The following is a 17404-nucleotide window of genomic DNA, read 5'->3' on the forward strand; positions in this document are numbered from 1 at the left end:
CTTTTCTTTCCAATATCTCAACTATAATGTGAAATAAAAACTCTATACCAAAATATATCCTTATAGCTGGGTGTACTCTGGGAGGCCGAAGCAGGTGGATTATCTGGGCTTACAGGTTCAAGACCAGTCTGAGCCAGAGTGAGACCCTGTCTCTAAAAATAGTCAGGTGTTGTGGCGGGCGCCTATAGTCCCAGCTACTTGGGAGGCTGAGGCAAGAGAATCGCTTAAGCCCAAGAGTTTGAGGTTGCTGTGAGCTATGACACCATGGCACATTATCGAGGGCGACAAAATGAGACCCTGTCTCAAAGAAAAAAAAAGAAAGAAAAGGAAAAATATATATACATATATATATCCTCTTTTCCACTTGTCAAAAAAATTATATCTATCTCCTCCTTTCCACTTGTCAGAGAAAAACATGAGGGTGACCATGCCATGCCTAAAGCCTTCTGACAATTTAGACAGAAACACCATCTCCTTTAATTCAGCGAAGACATAATTTAACATTAAAAAATTATCGCCAAGGCGAATCCTATCTGTAAATTAATTTACATTTTTGTGGGATTTCTGGTTTTTGTCATCATCTAGTATGTCTGGAATATGATGTAACTAGTTTTACAGATTACTACAGATAAACTATATTTAAAGGTATGATTTCTGGTATAAAACTAATTTTATACCAAAAATAAAACCACAAGATTTTCTCTTTTTAGACTTACAGAAAATTAATTTAATTGAGCTCATACCTTCAAAACAATCAGAGAAGTCTATAAACATAGTTCTGTTATTAGGATAATTGTATGAAACAAACTAGTCATGTGAAAAATAAAGTCTAGACATGTGTTTCTCCTGAATGGCTCTGCTTTCTTTATACAGGGTGGCCATGAAGTTTGTGTGCAATTTAAAATAGTAAACTATTTTAACATTTTACTAATATTTTAATAGTTTATTATTTTAAATTGCATACAAACTTTAAGGCCACCCTGTGTGTAGTAAATACCGGGAAATCAATAAAAATTTCTGAAATACAATGAAAGTGATTCCTGCTCCCCTCCCCCATGTTATTGGATTTCTATCCCATAATAAAGGTTAGCAATTTCTTTTCATTCAAATAATGGGGCAGGACAAGATGCTGTGTGAGCATCACTGGTTATAAGGGGTAGGTTCAGCTTTAAGTAACAGTTCCAATACCTTAAATAAAATAATAGTAATGGTATCTATAGGCGAGGGGTGAACCTTTTTTAAAATTAAATACACAAACACTAAGGACAGCTGATTAGGAAAAATAAATATGGCCCATGCATACTCTTTGTGATACCTAACACCACAGAAAAGCAAAAAAAAGTCCTCATAAAATCAGCATGTGGCCTGTGGACCCCAGGTTGGACACCCCTGCTCTAGACAGTTTTCAAGTGAAATATTTACCTATTCTGTGGAGATGCAGGTAGCACAGGAGTTTAGAGTATGGTCCTGGAGCCAGAGTATCTGGGTTCAAGGACTGGCCCAGTCACTTTCTAGCTGAAGGACCTTAGCCAAATGACTTCAGGTTTCTCACCTAAAAATGTTTACCAGCATCTACATTTCAAGGAATTGTTATAATGATATAACATATGAGGCCATATAATGTGCGTGGTACATAATGTCAGACAGTAATGAAAATTATTATGATTTCTATTCTCATGTAATACCATTGGTACCACTAAGTTACCATTTCTATTACCAATTGAGTAAATTAGTAGTAATTTTATTACTGCTAGTCTTCCCATTCCTAAGAAGACCAAAAGCTAGTCTTCTGAAGCCCAAAACCAGGCTATTTGGGGGTGAACGTGATTAGGCAAACATTGGGAAGATGTTCAGCATTAGAAATAAACTTGTAGAGCTTTTTATTTTTTACTAAGAAGACCTGCCTTTAAAAGGTCATATTTTGTGAAAATACTTAACAATTCAGGGTGTACTACCCCTTATGGAATAGGCACCTTTCTTTAGACTCTCTGCAAACAACGTCATTCTAAAAACAGAGACAATTCTATAAAGAGGGGTGGAGGATGAGATAACAATTGTGTCACAGCATGTGCATAGCATGGTTGACCATAGATGACATCCGTGATGAAAGGCAAAAGAATTATTTGGTTCCCACTTCCTTCACCCCTCAACCTTGCCTAGATGACTACTTGGAGAAAAAGGACAAAGTACTTATTCCCACCTCACTCTTCTTCATCCTTAATCCTTAAAAGGGCACAGGGTATTAGCCCTGTTTGTAATACATATTACATGTGGAAGACTGGTCTCTTTCCAAATGGCAACAGGATACTGCCCTGTTTATGCGTGCCCCGCCTTCTTGGTGGGTCTAAGGATGTGGACAATGTGGAAATGGTGTGGCTGTAGCAACAGTACGTCAGAGCCCAGATCTAGGGACCACACACAGGCTGGGGCCAGGAAAGGTCTCAAGAGAAAGAAAGAAGATACACCAGAAAGAGGGAGAGGGAGTGTGTCTTTCCAGTCCCCAGAGTCATGGGAAGTTTTTGAGTTCAGGTAGTACCAAGGAAATGGTAAATTATAGCTGTTTAGGAACCACTAATCTGAGATAATCTGAAAAGTCTCCATATATCAGAGACATGGTTGATGATCCAGATCCTCAGAGAAAGTTCTGTGATGCCATGAGGACTGGAGCATCCCTCTGACAGTGAAGTGAAAGGCAGGACCTGTCCTCCCCAATTTGGACATTTTCTCCAATGTGATACACTCAGGGAATTTGTTGGGTATGCAAACCTCAAGGGGAAAGACAAAAATAATGGTTGAGAATCACTGTTTTTAAATATACCTTCGTTTTTCTTGTGGATTTGTAATTTGGTGAATGATGCGCTCCCCCCTAGTGGTGAACTTGAGGTGCCTGGCATATTTTGAGAATTATCTCTGGAGACTGAAGTAGTAGCACGAATAATATTTCCATGGGCAAGACTCAAGGCACTTTCTGAATGTGTTGACAAATTATCAGAATCTTCAGAAAGCTTTTCCTCTTTTGGCATGCCATCTCCCTCAGGATGTATTTCTTCTTCTACAGGGAAAGAAACAAAGAAGGTTATCTTCAATAGATTTACAGCTCACATACTATGAAAAGGTCGAAAATCTCATCCCTAACAACAGTTCACTTAACTGATGCTATACTGAACCACAAACATCTACACCAAGAACATGGGGCATCCCTTCCTTGGCATTTATATCAATGGACACATTGATTCTATGAAATCACCTTGATTTTTCATAGTAACTTACTGTCCCTTGCCAGTCTTGCTACCAAAGCTGTAAACACCTCACTAAAGCATTCATTTTAGGAAGGCAGTTCTTCACGATGATTTGTTATAATATGATCATACTGTTGGTTTCTAACATTTGCTTACTAGGTCGGCAGTTTACACTTTCACTAGGTTTTTCTATTTTTCTTTCTACCAGTCTCTAGCGATACAAAACTGAATTAAAAAGGTTGTTGTGGGCAGCGCCTGTGGCTCAAGGAGTAGGGCGCCGGTCCCATATGCCGGAGGTGGTGGGTTCAAACCCAGCCCCGGCCAAAAAACAAACAAAAAAAAAAGGTTGTTGTGATTATTTTTTATCTGAGGAGAAATGACAGCTGTACACTTCTGAAAGGAGTAACATACTCAACAAAGCTGCCAAAGTAGCAGCCTAACTGCCAAACTTATTTGGGCAAATATGTCTCCTCACCCCTAATACTACCATCCCAAGAGTATATGCAAGTGGCAGTAGAAGAACTTTTCTTCCCAATCCTGGGACACATAAATTTACCTTTAAATGTATCCATCAGTGGTTTGGGAAACTTAGGAGAGAGAGGAACAACACAAGATAGAGGTTCTTCAGGAGATCGTTTGATGCTTTTCTTTTCCAATATATCCTCTTTTACTGTTTCTTTAAAAAAAAAATTTTGTTATAATGAATTATATACTCAGTAATTTTCCTATCAGTATGAAACACTTCTGTTTCTAAATAATTTGCCTACTGTAAATTCATCAATAATGTGTCAATTATCTGACTGTTCACAAATAATGTGTTTCTTTCATCCTATTAAATATTTCCACTGAAATAATATTCAAGGGTTAAAAGCATTTCCAGGAGGAGTATGTCAATGATTTTTTATTCTAGGCCATCAGATATCTCTAAATACTTCAGAAGACAGTGAGGCAATCCATTATATTGTGTCTAAAAAGGTTTGGAAAAATTGTTTCCATGAGCTAGAGGACTTAAGACTTAACAAAAGTTAAAAAGACAGGGTATAATGGATACTCCATTTTGTAGACAATAATCTTGGGCTAGGGCTATGCCTATAACCCTACTGCTTAACTTATAATTCAACCAAATGTTATTCTACCTACCTAAAGGATCACTCTTTAAAGCATGATTGTGAAAATGATTACAATCTGAATTATCAATTATATCCTAAGTATCAACATTATCTTGGTTTAACCTCCAACTAAAAGGACAAATAAGGTATAATAGAAATCTAAAAAGTCTGATAATAAACCTCAAAAGGGAGGAAAGATTGCAAAGACGAAGTACCAAAGTCAAACTTCATCTGGTTCAAAATTTTGGCTGGGGGCACTGAAATCATATGATGAGCAACCTTCGGCAATCTAGTAACTGACTGAATACAAATATACATGGCAGTAGAAGAACTTTTCTTCCCAACCCTGGAACATGCAAATGCCATTTACCTTGTAATGCATACATCGGTGATTTGGAAAACACAGGAGAGGAAGGAACACAAGGCAGAGGTTGTTCAGGAGATCCTTTGATGCCTTCACTTTCTGAAATATCCTGTTTTTCTGTTGTTGTTTTTTTTAAAAAATAAAGGTTATGTCATAACAAATTATATACTCAAGCTCTTACTACTTGAGTTTTATTTTTAATCATGGACTATAAAACCAACAGGCAACACATATGATGCATGACATATGTTTCTATAATTAAGATGTTTAAATTCTAAGGAAAGAAATAATTGGTTTTTGTATTTACTTAATGATACGGAAAAGGCTAGTGCTATGGTATAGTTTTCCACAGATATTTGTTTCTTCACAATTTTAGCAATATTAGAAAAAGTCTTTACATACATTTATTAGTAATATACTAGTGCTTTCTTTATGAAAAGTTTAGGACACTGCGGTATGCTCTACTATCTGGGGCTGAAGCAAACATAAAATTAACTACTGACTTTTGCTTCTGGGTTTTGTAGTAAGCTAAGGTAGGAAAGTGTTCCTACAGTAAGAAAAGCCAGGTAATTTACAAAATACTTTAAAAGTCATTAAAGGGGCACTTTCAAGATAATTGATGCAAGACCTTTGAAAATCCACTCCTTCACAAAAACATTGAAGAAATTGTCAAAATTCACTTTTGGAAAACTCTGGAAATTAATTAAAAGCTTGCCACAATCCAAACAGCATTTATTCAAGAAAAATGACTGAAATCTCAGAAAGAACAGCAAATTCCGTGGCATTTTAACTTGTCCTAATATGATCCTCTTCATCAGATTTTCACAGCAGCCTTGAAAACCAATAGCTTCACAACTACAGTAGGTATGAAAATCAGCAGCCTAACAGTCACTGAAGAAGGAGTGTGCAATGGCTTTAGAGCTCTCCAAAAGCCCCATCCTCAAAGAACTGTCATTATTTGACCAGTCTCACAGTTTACAGAAAAGCTCCTTCCCAGAGTTTGTCTTTGATGAATCAGACCTTGCTCTGTGTAAAAACTCCCTTCTCCAGGACACCTGATGGCGTGGGGTCGGGGGATGCTGGCAACTATTTAACTTCACAGCTGCCTGAGACACCATTACCAGTTAGGGCTAACAAGAGGTTGATCAAAGAGCTTATAAGGAAGAGTTAAGTCATAAGATGTCCATTAGGGAACTTTGAAAAGTACTAACATATTCCCTGGAATCTAAAATGTCATGTGCACCTGTAGGACTATATGTACGCATGTTCAGGTAAGACCCAAGAAGGCTCTTAATCTTTTATCCGCAGCTGAGCTTGAGGCTCTGTGCAAAACAAACTTACAAAGTCCCTTGAAGTTGGAAGTGTTGGAGTTATGTTCCAGTACATACAGAGAATCCCTTGGTTAAGGCTGGGAGACATACTGGCTCTAGGCATTTAATGAAATCCCTATCCAACCATTAGCTGACCACACTAAGCTAACAAAGCAGACTTCAATGGTCACATATGACAAAAAATATAAATTATAGACTTTATAGAATTAGTTTAGGAAAGTCTGCTCCTACAAAGGAGGAAGGAATCTTATTTCCAGGGCTGCCACACTATGTAATTTAGGAATGTTCATTTTTCAACAACAGAAAATGAGACATATAAAGGAACAGGAAAAGTATGGCCCATAGACAGAGGGAAAAAATTAGTCAATAGAAACTGTCTCTGAGGAAGCCCAGACATTGAACTTACTAGACAAAGACTTTAAATCAGCTATTATAAATATGTTCTTTGAAGAACTAAAAAATTAAAATCATGTCTGAAATACTAAAGGAAAGTATAAGAACAATTATTCACAAAATAGAGACAATAAAGAGAAAATTATAAAACGAATTATAAAACAGAACTAAATAGAAATTGGGGAGTTGAAAATATAATGAAATAAAAAATTCACTAGAGGGACTCATCAGCAGATCTGAACTGGCAGAACAAAGAATCAACAAATTTAAAGAAAGATCGATTGAGATTATACAGTCTAAGGATAAGAATGAAAAAAGAATGAGGAAAAATAAATATACTCTCATAGACCTGTGGGGCACCACTGAGCGTATCAAAACACTGAGATAACGCCAGAAAGGCTATGTTAACCACTGTGATAAAAATGTGTCAAATGGTTTATGAAGCGAGTGTACGATGCCCCATGATCATATCAATGTATACAGTTGATTTAATAAAAAAAAAAATGGTAAACTCTCAGAAGAAAAGAGAAAGAAGGGAGCAGAAAGATATTACAAACAAAATGGGAGAATCTCAGAAAAGAAGAGAAAGAAAGGGGCAGAAAGAGTTATTTATTTATTTATTTATTTATTTTTTTGAGACAGAATCCCACTCTGTCACCCTGGGTAGAGTGCTGTGCCATCTGCCTAGCTCATAGGAACCTCTCAACTCCTGAACTTGAGCCATCCTCCTGCCTTAATCTCTTGAGTAGCTGGGACTATAGGCACCCGCCACAACACCTGCCTCATTTTTTTCTATTTTTAGTAGAAACAGGGTCTCACTATTGCCGAGGTTGGTCTTGAATTCCTGAGCTCAAGGGCTCCTCCTGCGCTGGCCTCCCAGAGCACTAGGATTACAGGTATGAGCCAGGGCAGAAAAAATATTTGGAAAAAAAAAAAATGGCCAAAAAACAACAACAACAAAAAAAAATGGCCAAGAAGTTCTCCAAATTTGATGGAAAACATTAATCCACACACCTAAAAAGCTCAATTTCCCAACTAGGATAAACACAAAGAGATTCATACCTAGAAAACAACATAAACTGTGAAAAGCAAAAGACGGAATCTTGAAATCAGCAAGAGAAAAGCAAATCATCATATACGGGATTCTCATTAAGATTAGTAGCTGACTTCTCCTCACAAACTACAAGGGCCAAAAGGAAATGGGCTGATATTCAAAGTGCTGAAACAAAAAGACTGTCAAAGAAAGAGTTCTATATCCAGCAAAAATAATTATACATTTCAAAACTATTAAGAATAAAGTATAGGCTCCGCACCTGTGGCTCAAGCGGCTAAGGCTCCAGCCACATACACCTGAGCTGGCAGGTTCGAATCCAGCCCGGGCCCGCCAAACAACAATGATGGCTACAACCAAAAAATAGCCAGGTGTTGTGGGGGTACCTGTAGTCCCAACTACTTGGGAGGCGGAGGCAGGAGAATTGCTTGAGCCCAGGAGTTGCTATGAGCTGTGATGGCACAGCACTCTATCTACCCAGAGTGACAGCTTGAGGCTCTGTCTCCAAAAATAAAAAAAGAAAAAAAAAAAATAATAGAGTATAAATGTCTTACCAGAACAAATAAGTAAGCGAGGAGATGGTTATGTCAATCAGTTAAATGTAAGCATTCCACATTGTGTATCAAATCAGCACAACATACCCCATAAATGCATTAATGTACACAGTTATGATTTAATAAAGAATAAAAAAAAACTGAAGGAGAAAATAAGAAATATCCAAATAAACAGGAACAGAATTCCTCATTAGCAGAGCTGTCCTATAAGAAATAACAAAGCAATTCTTCAGGCTGAAATGAAAGGAAACTAGACAGTAACTCAAACCCACATGACAAAAATGAAGAGAACCAGTAAATGTATTTCTGTAACATTCTTCATCTTTCTAATTTAGAAGACAACTACACAAAAAAATAATTATAAAACTACGTACAAAGATCTAATTTGTGGGACAATAATAGCACGAAGGAGGAGGGAGGGAACAGTACTATACTAAAGCAAAATTTTTGTATAATATTAAATTGGTTATAATCCAAACTAGATTGAGATGTTAACTAATCTCCAGGGAAATTATTAAGAAAATAATTTGAGCTCAGCCGCGGTGGCCGCTGCCTTGCCCGCGGTACCGGCCTGCCTCCGCCGCGCGCGGGACGCCGTCCGCCCGGCACGTCCACAGGCACGAGAACTTAAAGAGCAAGAGGAAGTGAAAGGAAAATTAGGGCAAGGAAACAAATAAATCACTCATGAGGAAGAATCAGCAGAAAACTCCAGGCAACATGAAGAACCAGTCCAGAACAACCCCGCCAAGGGACCATGAGGTAGCTACTGCAGAGGATTCTACCGATACAGAAATGTTAGGAATGACAGAAAGGCAATTTAGAATACGCATGTTGAAAACAATGAAAGAAATGATGGAAACAATGAAGGAAACTGCTAATAAAGTGGAAAATAACCAAAAGGAAATTCAAAAACAGAATCAAATGAGAGATGAACGATATGAAGAATATAAAAAGGATATAGCAGAGCTGAAGGAAATGAAACAGTCAATCAGGGAACTTAAAGATGCAATGGAAAGTATCAGCAACAGGTTAGACCATGCAGAAGAAAGAATTTCAGAGGTAGAAGACAAAGTTTTTGAGATAACTCAGATAGTAAAAGAGGCAGAAAAGAAGAGAGAGAAAGCAGAACGTTCACTGTCAGAATTATGGGACTTTATGAAGCGTTCCAACATACGAGTTATAGGAATTCCAGAAGGGGAAGAAGAATGCCCCAGAGGAATGGAAGCCACACTAGAGAATATTATAAAAGAAAATTTCCCAAATATCACCAAAGATTCTGACACACTGCTTTCAGAGGGCTATCGGACCCCAGGTCGCCTCAACTCTAACCGAGCTTCTCCAAGACACATTGTGATGAACCTGTCCAAAGTCAAGACAAAAGAAAAGATTCTGCAAGCTGCCAGGAGTAAGCGCCAGTTGACCTACAGGGGCAAATCCATCAGAGTGACCGCAGACTTCTCTAATGAAACTTTCCAAGCAAGAAGACAATGGTCATCTACCTTTAATCTACTTAAACAGAACAATTTCCAGCCCAGAATTCTGTACCCTGCTAAGCTAAGCTTAAAAATTGACGGAGAAATCGAATCATTTACGGATATACAAACATTGAGGAAATTCACCACCACAAGACCAGCTCTACAGGAAATACTTCAACCTGTTCTGCATACTGACCACCACAATGAATCAGCAGCAAAGTAAGAACTCAGAAATTAAAGGACAGAACCTAACCTCCACACTGATGCAAAAGATAAAACTAAGCAATGGACTCTCACAAAATAAGACGAATAGAATACTACACACTTATCAATTATCTCAATAAATGTTAATGGCTTGAATTCCCCACTGAAGAGACATAGATTGGTTGACTGGATTAAAAAACACAAGCCATCCATTTGCTGTCTGCAAGAAACACACCTGGCTTCAAAAGACAAATTAAGGCTCCGAGTCAAGGGTTGGAAGACAATTTTTCAGGCAAATGGAATTCAGAAGAAAAGAGCAGTTGCAATCTTATTTTCAGATACATGTGGATTTAAAGCAACTAAAGTCAAAAAAGACAAAGATGGTCACTTTATATTGGTCAAGGGAAAAATACAACAAGAAGACATTTCAATTCTAAGTATCTATGCACCCAATTTAAATGCTCCCAGATTCTTGAAACAGACCTTACTCAGTCTGAGCAATATGATATCTGATAATACCATCATAACAGGGGACTTTAACACTCCTCTTACAGAGCTGGACAGATCCTCTAAACAGAAATTAAACAAGGATATAAGAGACTTAAATGAGACCCTAGAACAACTGGGCTTCATAAACGCATATAGAACACTCCATCACAAAGATAAAGACTATACATTCTTCTCATCACCCCATGGAACATTCCCCAAAATTGATCATATCCTGGGACACAAAATAAATATCAACAGAATCAAAAGAATTGAAATTTTACCTTGTATCTTCTCAGACCATAAGGCACTAAAGGTGGAACTCAACTCTAACAAAAATACTCGACCCCACCTAAAGGCATGGAAATTAAACAATCTTCTGTTGAATAACAGATGGGTGCAGGAAGAAATAAAACAGGAAATCATTAACTTCCTTGAGCATAACAACAATGAAGACACAAGCTACCAAAACCTGTGGGATACTGCAAAAGCAGTTTTGAGAGGAAAATTCATCGCTTTAGATGCCTACATTCGAAAAACAGAAAGAGAGCACATCAACAATCTCACAAGAGATCTTATGGAATTGGAAAAAGAAGAACAATCTAAGCCTAAACTCAGTAGAAGAAAAGAAATATCCAAAATCAAATCAGAGATCAACGAAATTGAAAACAAAAGAATCATTCAGACAATTAATGAAACAAGGAGTTGGTTTTTTGAAAAAATAAACAAAATAGATAAACCATTGGCTAGACTAACGAGGAATAGAAAAGTAAAATCTCTAGTAACCTCAATCAGAAATGATAAAGGGGAAATAACAACTGATCCCACAGAGATACAAGAGATCATCTCTGAATACTACCAGAAACTCTATGCCCAGAAATTTGACAATGTGAAAGAAATGGATCAATATTTGGAATCACACCCTCTCCCCAGACTCAGCCAGGAAGAAATAGAGCTCCTGAACAGACCAATTTCAAGCACTGAGATCAAAGAAACAATAAAAAAGCTTCCAACCAAAAAATGCCCTGGTCCAGATGGCTTCACTCCAGAATTCTATCAAACCTTCAAGGAAGAGCTTATTCCTGTACTGCAGAAATTATTCCAAAAAACTGAGGAAGAAGGAATCTTCCCCAACACATTCTATGAAGCAAACATCACCCTGATACCAAAACCAGGAAAAGACCCAAACCAAAAGGAGAATTTCAGACCAATCTCACTCATGAATATAGATGCAAAAATTCTCAACAAAATCCTAGCCAATAGATTACAGCTTATCATCAAAAAAGTCATTCATCATGATCAAGTAGGCTTCATCCCAGGGATGCAAGGCTGGTTTAACATACGCAAGTCTATAAACGTTATCCACCATATTAACAGAGGCAAAAATAAAGATCACATAATCCTCTCAATAGATGCAGAAAAAGCATTTGATAAAATCCAGCATCCTTTTCTAATTAGAACACTGAAGAGTATAGGCATAGGTGGCACATTTCTAAAACTGATTGAAGCTATCTATGACAAACCCACAGCCAATATTTTACTGAATGGACCAGAACTGAAAGCTTTTCCTCTTAGAACTGGAACCAGACAAGGTTGTCCTCTGTCACCGTTACTATTCAACGTAGTGCTGGAAGTTCTAGCCAATACAATTAGGCAAGACAAGGAAATAAAGGGAATCCAAATGGGAGCAGAGGAGGTCAAACTCTCCCTCTTTGCTGACGACATGATCTTATACTTAGAGAACCCCAAAGACTCAACCACAAGACTCCTAGAAGTCATCAAAAAATACAGTAATGTTTCAGGATATAAAATCAATGTCCACAAGTCAGTAGCCTTTGTATACAGCAATAACAGTCAAGATGAGAAGCTAATTAAGGACACAACTCCCTTCACCATAGTCTCAAAGAAAATGAAATACCTAGGAATATACCTAACGAAGGAGGTGAAGGACCTCTATAAAGAAAACTATGAAATCCTCAGAAAGGAAAGAGCAGAGGATATTAACAAATGGAAGAACATACCATGCTCATGGCTTGGAAGAATCAACATTGTTAAAATGTCTATACTTCCCAAAGCAATCTACCTATTCAATGCCATTCCTATCAAAATACCAACATCGTACTTTCAAGATTTGGAAAAAATGATTCTGCGTTTTGTATGGAACTGGAAAAAAACCCGTATAGCTAAGGCAGTTCTTAGTAACAAAAATAAAGCTGGGGGCATCAGCATACCAGATTTTAGTCTGTACTACAAAGCCATAGTGCTCAAGACAGCATGGTACTGGCACAAAAACAGAGACATAGACACTTGGAATCGAATTGAAAACCAAGAAATGAAACTAACATCTTACAACCACCTAATCTTCGATAAACCAAACAAGAACATACCTTGGGGGAAAGACTCCCTATTCAATAAATGGTGTTGGGAGAACTGGATGTCTACATGTAAAAGACTGAAACTGGACCCACACCTTTCCCCACTCACAAAAATTGATTCAAGATGGATAAAGGACTTAAATTTAAGGCATGAAACAATAAAAATCCTCCAAGAAAGCATAGGAAAAACACTGGAAGATATTGGCCTGGGGAAAGACTTCATGAAGAAGACTGCCATGGCAATTGCAACAACAAGAAAAATAAACAAATGGGACTTCATTAAACTGAAATGCTTCTGTACAGCTAAGGAGACAATAACCAAAGCAAAGAGACAACCTACACAATGGGAAAGGATATTTGCATATTTTCAATCAGACAAAAGCTTGATAACTAGGATCTATACAGAACTCAAATTAATCCACATGAAAAAAGCCAACAATCCCATATATCAATGGGCAAGAGACATGAATAGAACTTTCTCTAAAGACAACAGACGAATGGCTAACAAACACATGAAAAAATGTTCATCATCTCTATATATTAGAGAAATGCAAATCAAAACAACCCTGAGATATCATCTAACCCCAGTGAGAATGGCCCACATCACAAAATCTCAAAACTGCAGATGCTGGCGTGGATGTGGAGAGAAGGGAACACTTTGACAATGCTGGTGGGACTGCAAACTAGTACAACCTTTCTGGAAGGAAGTATGGAGAAACCTCAAAGCACTTAAGCTAGACCTCCCATTTGATCCTGCAATCCCATCACTGGGCATCTACCCAGAAGGAAAAAAATCCTTTTATCATAAGGACACTTGTACTAGACTGTTTATTGCAGCTCAATTTACAATCGCCAAAATGTGTGGAAACAGCCTAAATGCCCACCAACCCAGGAATGGATTAACAAGCTGTGGTATATGTATACCATGGAATACTATTCAGCCATTAAAAAAAAAGGAGACTTTACATCCTTCGTATTAACCTGGATGGACGTGGAAGACATTATTCTTAGTAAAGCATCACAAGAATGGAGAAGCATGAATCCTATGTACTCAATTTTGATATGAGGACAATTAATGACAATTATGGTTATGGGGGGGGAACAGAAAGAGGGACGGAGGGAGGGGGGTTGGGCCTTGTTGTGTGTCACACTTTATGGGGGCAAGACATGATTGCAAGAGGGACTTTACCTAACAATTGCAATCAGTGTAACCTGGCTTATTGTACCCTCAATGAATCCCCAACAATAAAAAAAAAAAAAGTTCAAAACCAGGCAAAAATTAATATATGGCACTAGAAGTCAGGACAGCAGTTATCCTTGTGGGAAATGAGTAGTAGTGTATGAAGAAGGGTGTTTGACACATTAGGATTGCTTCTAGAGTACTGGTAATGTTTACTTTTTAAACCAGAATCTCGTTACAAAGGTGTGTTTGTTCACTTTGGGAAAACTATGTTATACTTCAGTAATTTTACCTTAAAAATGACTACTGCTAAATATGAAAACCTGGACTTGTCAGAACTGAAGTCTCCTAAGAAGAGCATTGTACCTTAATATTTTTAGACACTTATTCAAAAGATGAAAAATAAATGGAATACTAGATATGAAATCTTGGTAAGTATCAACTTCACATTTATATGCAATTTTTTTAACTATAAACTGACTTAAGAAAAACATAAATGTTCCAGTTCAAAGCCATTTTCAAATAGTTAAGCTTTCCATGAGAGAAAACTAATAAACCCTTAAAATAATTTATAATAATATTACTCAGTGTATTTTTTCTAGTTGTCTATTCCAGTTATTTGGTTAACCTGAAAATTCAAACATTCTGTGTTCAATTTGAAAAGAATCACATTTTATGTAAAAATCTTTCAAAGACTGGAGTTATATAAATCACTAGCTCTCTTAATACTCAGTGCAATAAATCAGAAAATTATACTTTTCAACTTCTCTTAACTCATCCCCCCTAAATGTTCTTAGAAAATCTATCAAATACACATACAACTCTCTTCCTACACAGGTGGCCATTCTCCTTCTACCCATTTTCCAATTTTCCTACCATTTTTGATGACCTCTCACCTGTTTAAGAAGAAGGAAAAAAAGGATATAACAGCATATAAGAACATGAACTTTTACTCTTCCTCTTCCACTCAGCTCTGGCAGCTACCTTTTTTATTGCTTCTATTTCATGCCAGGCCTTGCAGCTTACTTTTAATCTCATGACTTAAGAGGTATTCACTTTGTAGATAAGGAAATTGAAACTCAGAGAGAGTCTCCGTACTTTGTCTATGGGCACAAAGCTAGTTAACAGTAGGATTTGGATTAAAATTCAGGCCTATCAGGCTTCATGCCTTTTCAGTATATAGATTATAAGGTCAGCATTGGAACCCAAGCCTGACCAACTCCAACACCTGTGCTCTTTCCATTTCACTGCCTCCTCATGTATACTTTTACACAGATGTCACAGTAGCATAACTTTATTTTAAAAAGTTTCATTTGGCAGCTACCCCAGAGGGGAGAAACTGGAAAGAGGTTTCCAGTTAGGAGACTTCTTTACCAAAACAAAGAATGCTTTAATAGAGTTCTGAAGCAGATAGTGACTAAAAAAATGGAGAGATGAATATAAGAGATCTCACTTAAGTATAGGAGATAAGGTCTATCAGGGAAGGTGTGGCGGAATAGAAAAAAAAAGAGAGAGAGAGAAGGAACTTAAGAAGAAACTGGAGATGGTACTCAAGCTTTACATTTGAGTGGAATGCAAATTAGAATACCTAGACTTAAACAGAGAGTCTGTGATGATATCCTGTATTTCTAGAATCAGCATGCCCTGGCTGGAAAACCATGGGGATACAATACCTGAGAACTTCAGGCACTCTTAAAAGATCCACACATAATCTTGCCATGGTAAGTGGAACACAGTTAGCTTTCATGAATCAGATGAAAAAGGGACAAATCTCTCCCCAAAAAAAAAAAAAAAAAAAAGAACATTTAAGTTCAAAGAGCTTTCTAGCTTCAACGATCAGAAGCAAGAAACCTGCTTTTGGTTCTACAGGACTAGCCTATCCTTTTACATAGGCAGCAGGTTGGGGGTTCTTATGGAATAGAGGCAATCATGGCTTAAACATTAAATTTATGTATGTCACTCATTTGTCATATCTCTAAATGACTGTAACAAAATCTTCATCTTCACAGCCAATGGATTTAACATGCTTTGCTAACTTTTTAAGATTAGAAAGGTCAATAACTTTAAAGCCACATCTTAATCTAACAGAAAATGTGTAACTCTGTGAGCTAGTCACAAAGAAGCCAAACATAACCCACTGGCTTTGACGTTCACATTTATTTTTAATTAATTAATTTATTTTTTGTAGAGAAAGAGTCTCACTTTACTGCCTTCAGTAGAGTGCCATGATGTCACAGCAACCTCTAGCTCTTGGGCTTCAGCGATTCTCCTGCCTCAGCCTCCCAAGCAGGTGGGACTACAGGCACCTGCCACAACGCCCAGCTGATGTTATTTATTATGAATACAACAAAAAATTACCTTCCCACTCTTCCAATGAACAAAAACAGCCATTGATACATACTATACATTTCTAGTTAGTTCATTATGGCTAAAGTGTTTACTTCGAGGAGGACACAAGATTCTCATGTAAAATAGAAGTAGAGTGTAAAAATTTACATTTTCTCTCACCTTGTTTAATCTCTTGCTCCACAAGGGTAGAAGTACGATGCTTGGAAGAGCTAAAAGGCTTGCTACTCAAAAGGTTAACACACTCCATGTTGTGGCAGAGGGTCTCAAGAAAGCGAAGAGCAAATGATGCACTATTCACTGGAGGGAGCTGGACAGAATGAGTTTCCCCATCAAAAGAGGCTATTGAAGGAAAAGAGAGGCAACAGAGTCATCTTACAGAGACAAGAAATACAACATTAACAAAAACTCCCGTTAATTTATGAAATGTATTATAAATCTAATTTGTGGTTTTTGTAATTCACAAGGGAATAATCTTAAATTATAAAGGGTTCCTCTCATTCAAACACAATAGCCTATATTGATAAAAACATTCTCATTTAAAAATACTCATGATGTTAACAAAAACAACAGAAATTCATTGATTTATAATACTTGCTTCTATTCTAAACATTCCATGGATACAAATGTCATGGTATCTGATCACATTATCATAGAAAATATCCACCTGCATCTTATCTCATTATGACTTCCTGAGTCACATTTTTTTTTAGAGCTTCTTATAGATCAGTCTATTTTCTATAAACATTAAAATATATTATCAACTAAGGTATTAGTGAGCTTAAAACATCAAGGAAAACTGGTGGGCCCGTAGCTCAGTGGGTAGGGCGCCGGCTACATACACGGAGGCTGGCAGGTTGGAACCTGGCCCAGGCCAGGTAAAACAATGACAACTGCAACAGAAAAAAAAAAAAAAGGCCAGGCGTTCTGGCTGGAGCCTGTAGTCCCAGCTACTTGGGAGGCTGAGGGAAGAGAACTGCTTAAGCCTAAGAGTTTGAGGTTGCTGGGAACTGTGATGCCACAGTACTTTACCCAGGGCGATAGCTTGAGACTCTGTCTCAAAAAAAAAACAGAAAGAAAGAAAGAAACAAAAAAGAAAAGGAAAATATCTGTACCTTTGACCTCGATTTACAATATTATTCTGGCATTGTTTGGTCTATTTTGAAAGTAAACTTTCCAAACCAGGGTTAAAAGTCTACAAACATCTAACTATTATAAGCCTATATAATAAATATTATAATATTATAGTTAACAGAATATAAATACTATGATCTACATATTATAAAATCCTAGACTT

General features: G+C 37.2%; 1 protein-coding gene across 1 annotated transcript in view; it reads right to left on the reverse strand.

Annotated features, from left to right (window-relative positions):
* SCML2 (Scm polycomb group protein like 2) overlaps positions 1-17404 on the reverse strand; it is an 84009-nt gene that overhangs the window by 4692 nt on the left and 61913 nt on the right. The window contains exons 9-11 of the mRNA XM_053579784.1: positions 16270-16449; positions 3796-3915; positions 2819-3052 (exon numbers count right to left, since the gene is read on the reverse strand). Coding sequence (XP_053435759.1) covers positions 2819-3052; positions 3796-3915; positions 16270-16449 — 534 coding nt within the window. The remainder of the gene's footprint in view (positions 1-2818; positions 3053-3795; positions 3916-16269; positions 16450-17404) is intronic.

The sequence above is a fragment of the Nycticebus coucang genome, chromosome X (genome assembly GCF_027406575.1).
Source record: "Nycticebus coucang isolate mNycCou1 chromosome X, mNycCou1.pri, whole genome shotgun sequence".
NCBI classification, from domain to species: domain Eukaryota; kingdom Metazoa; phylum Chordata; class Mammalia; order Primates; family Lorisidae; genus Nycticebus; species Nycticebus coucang.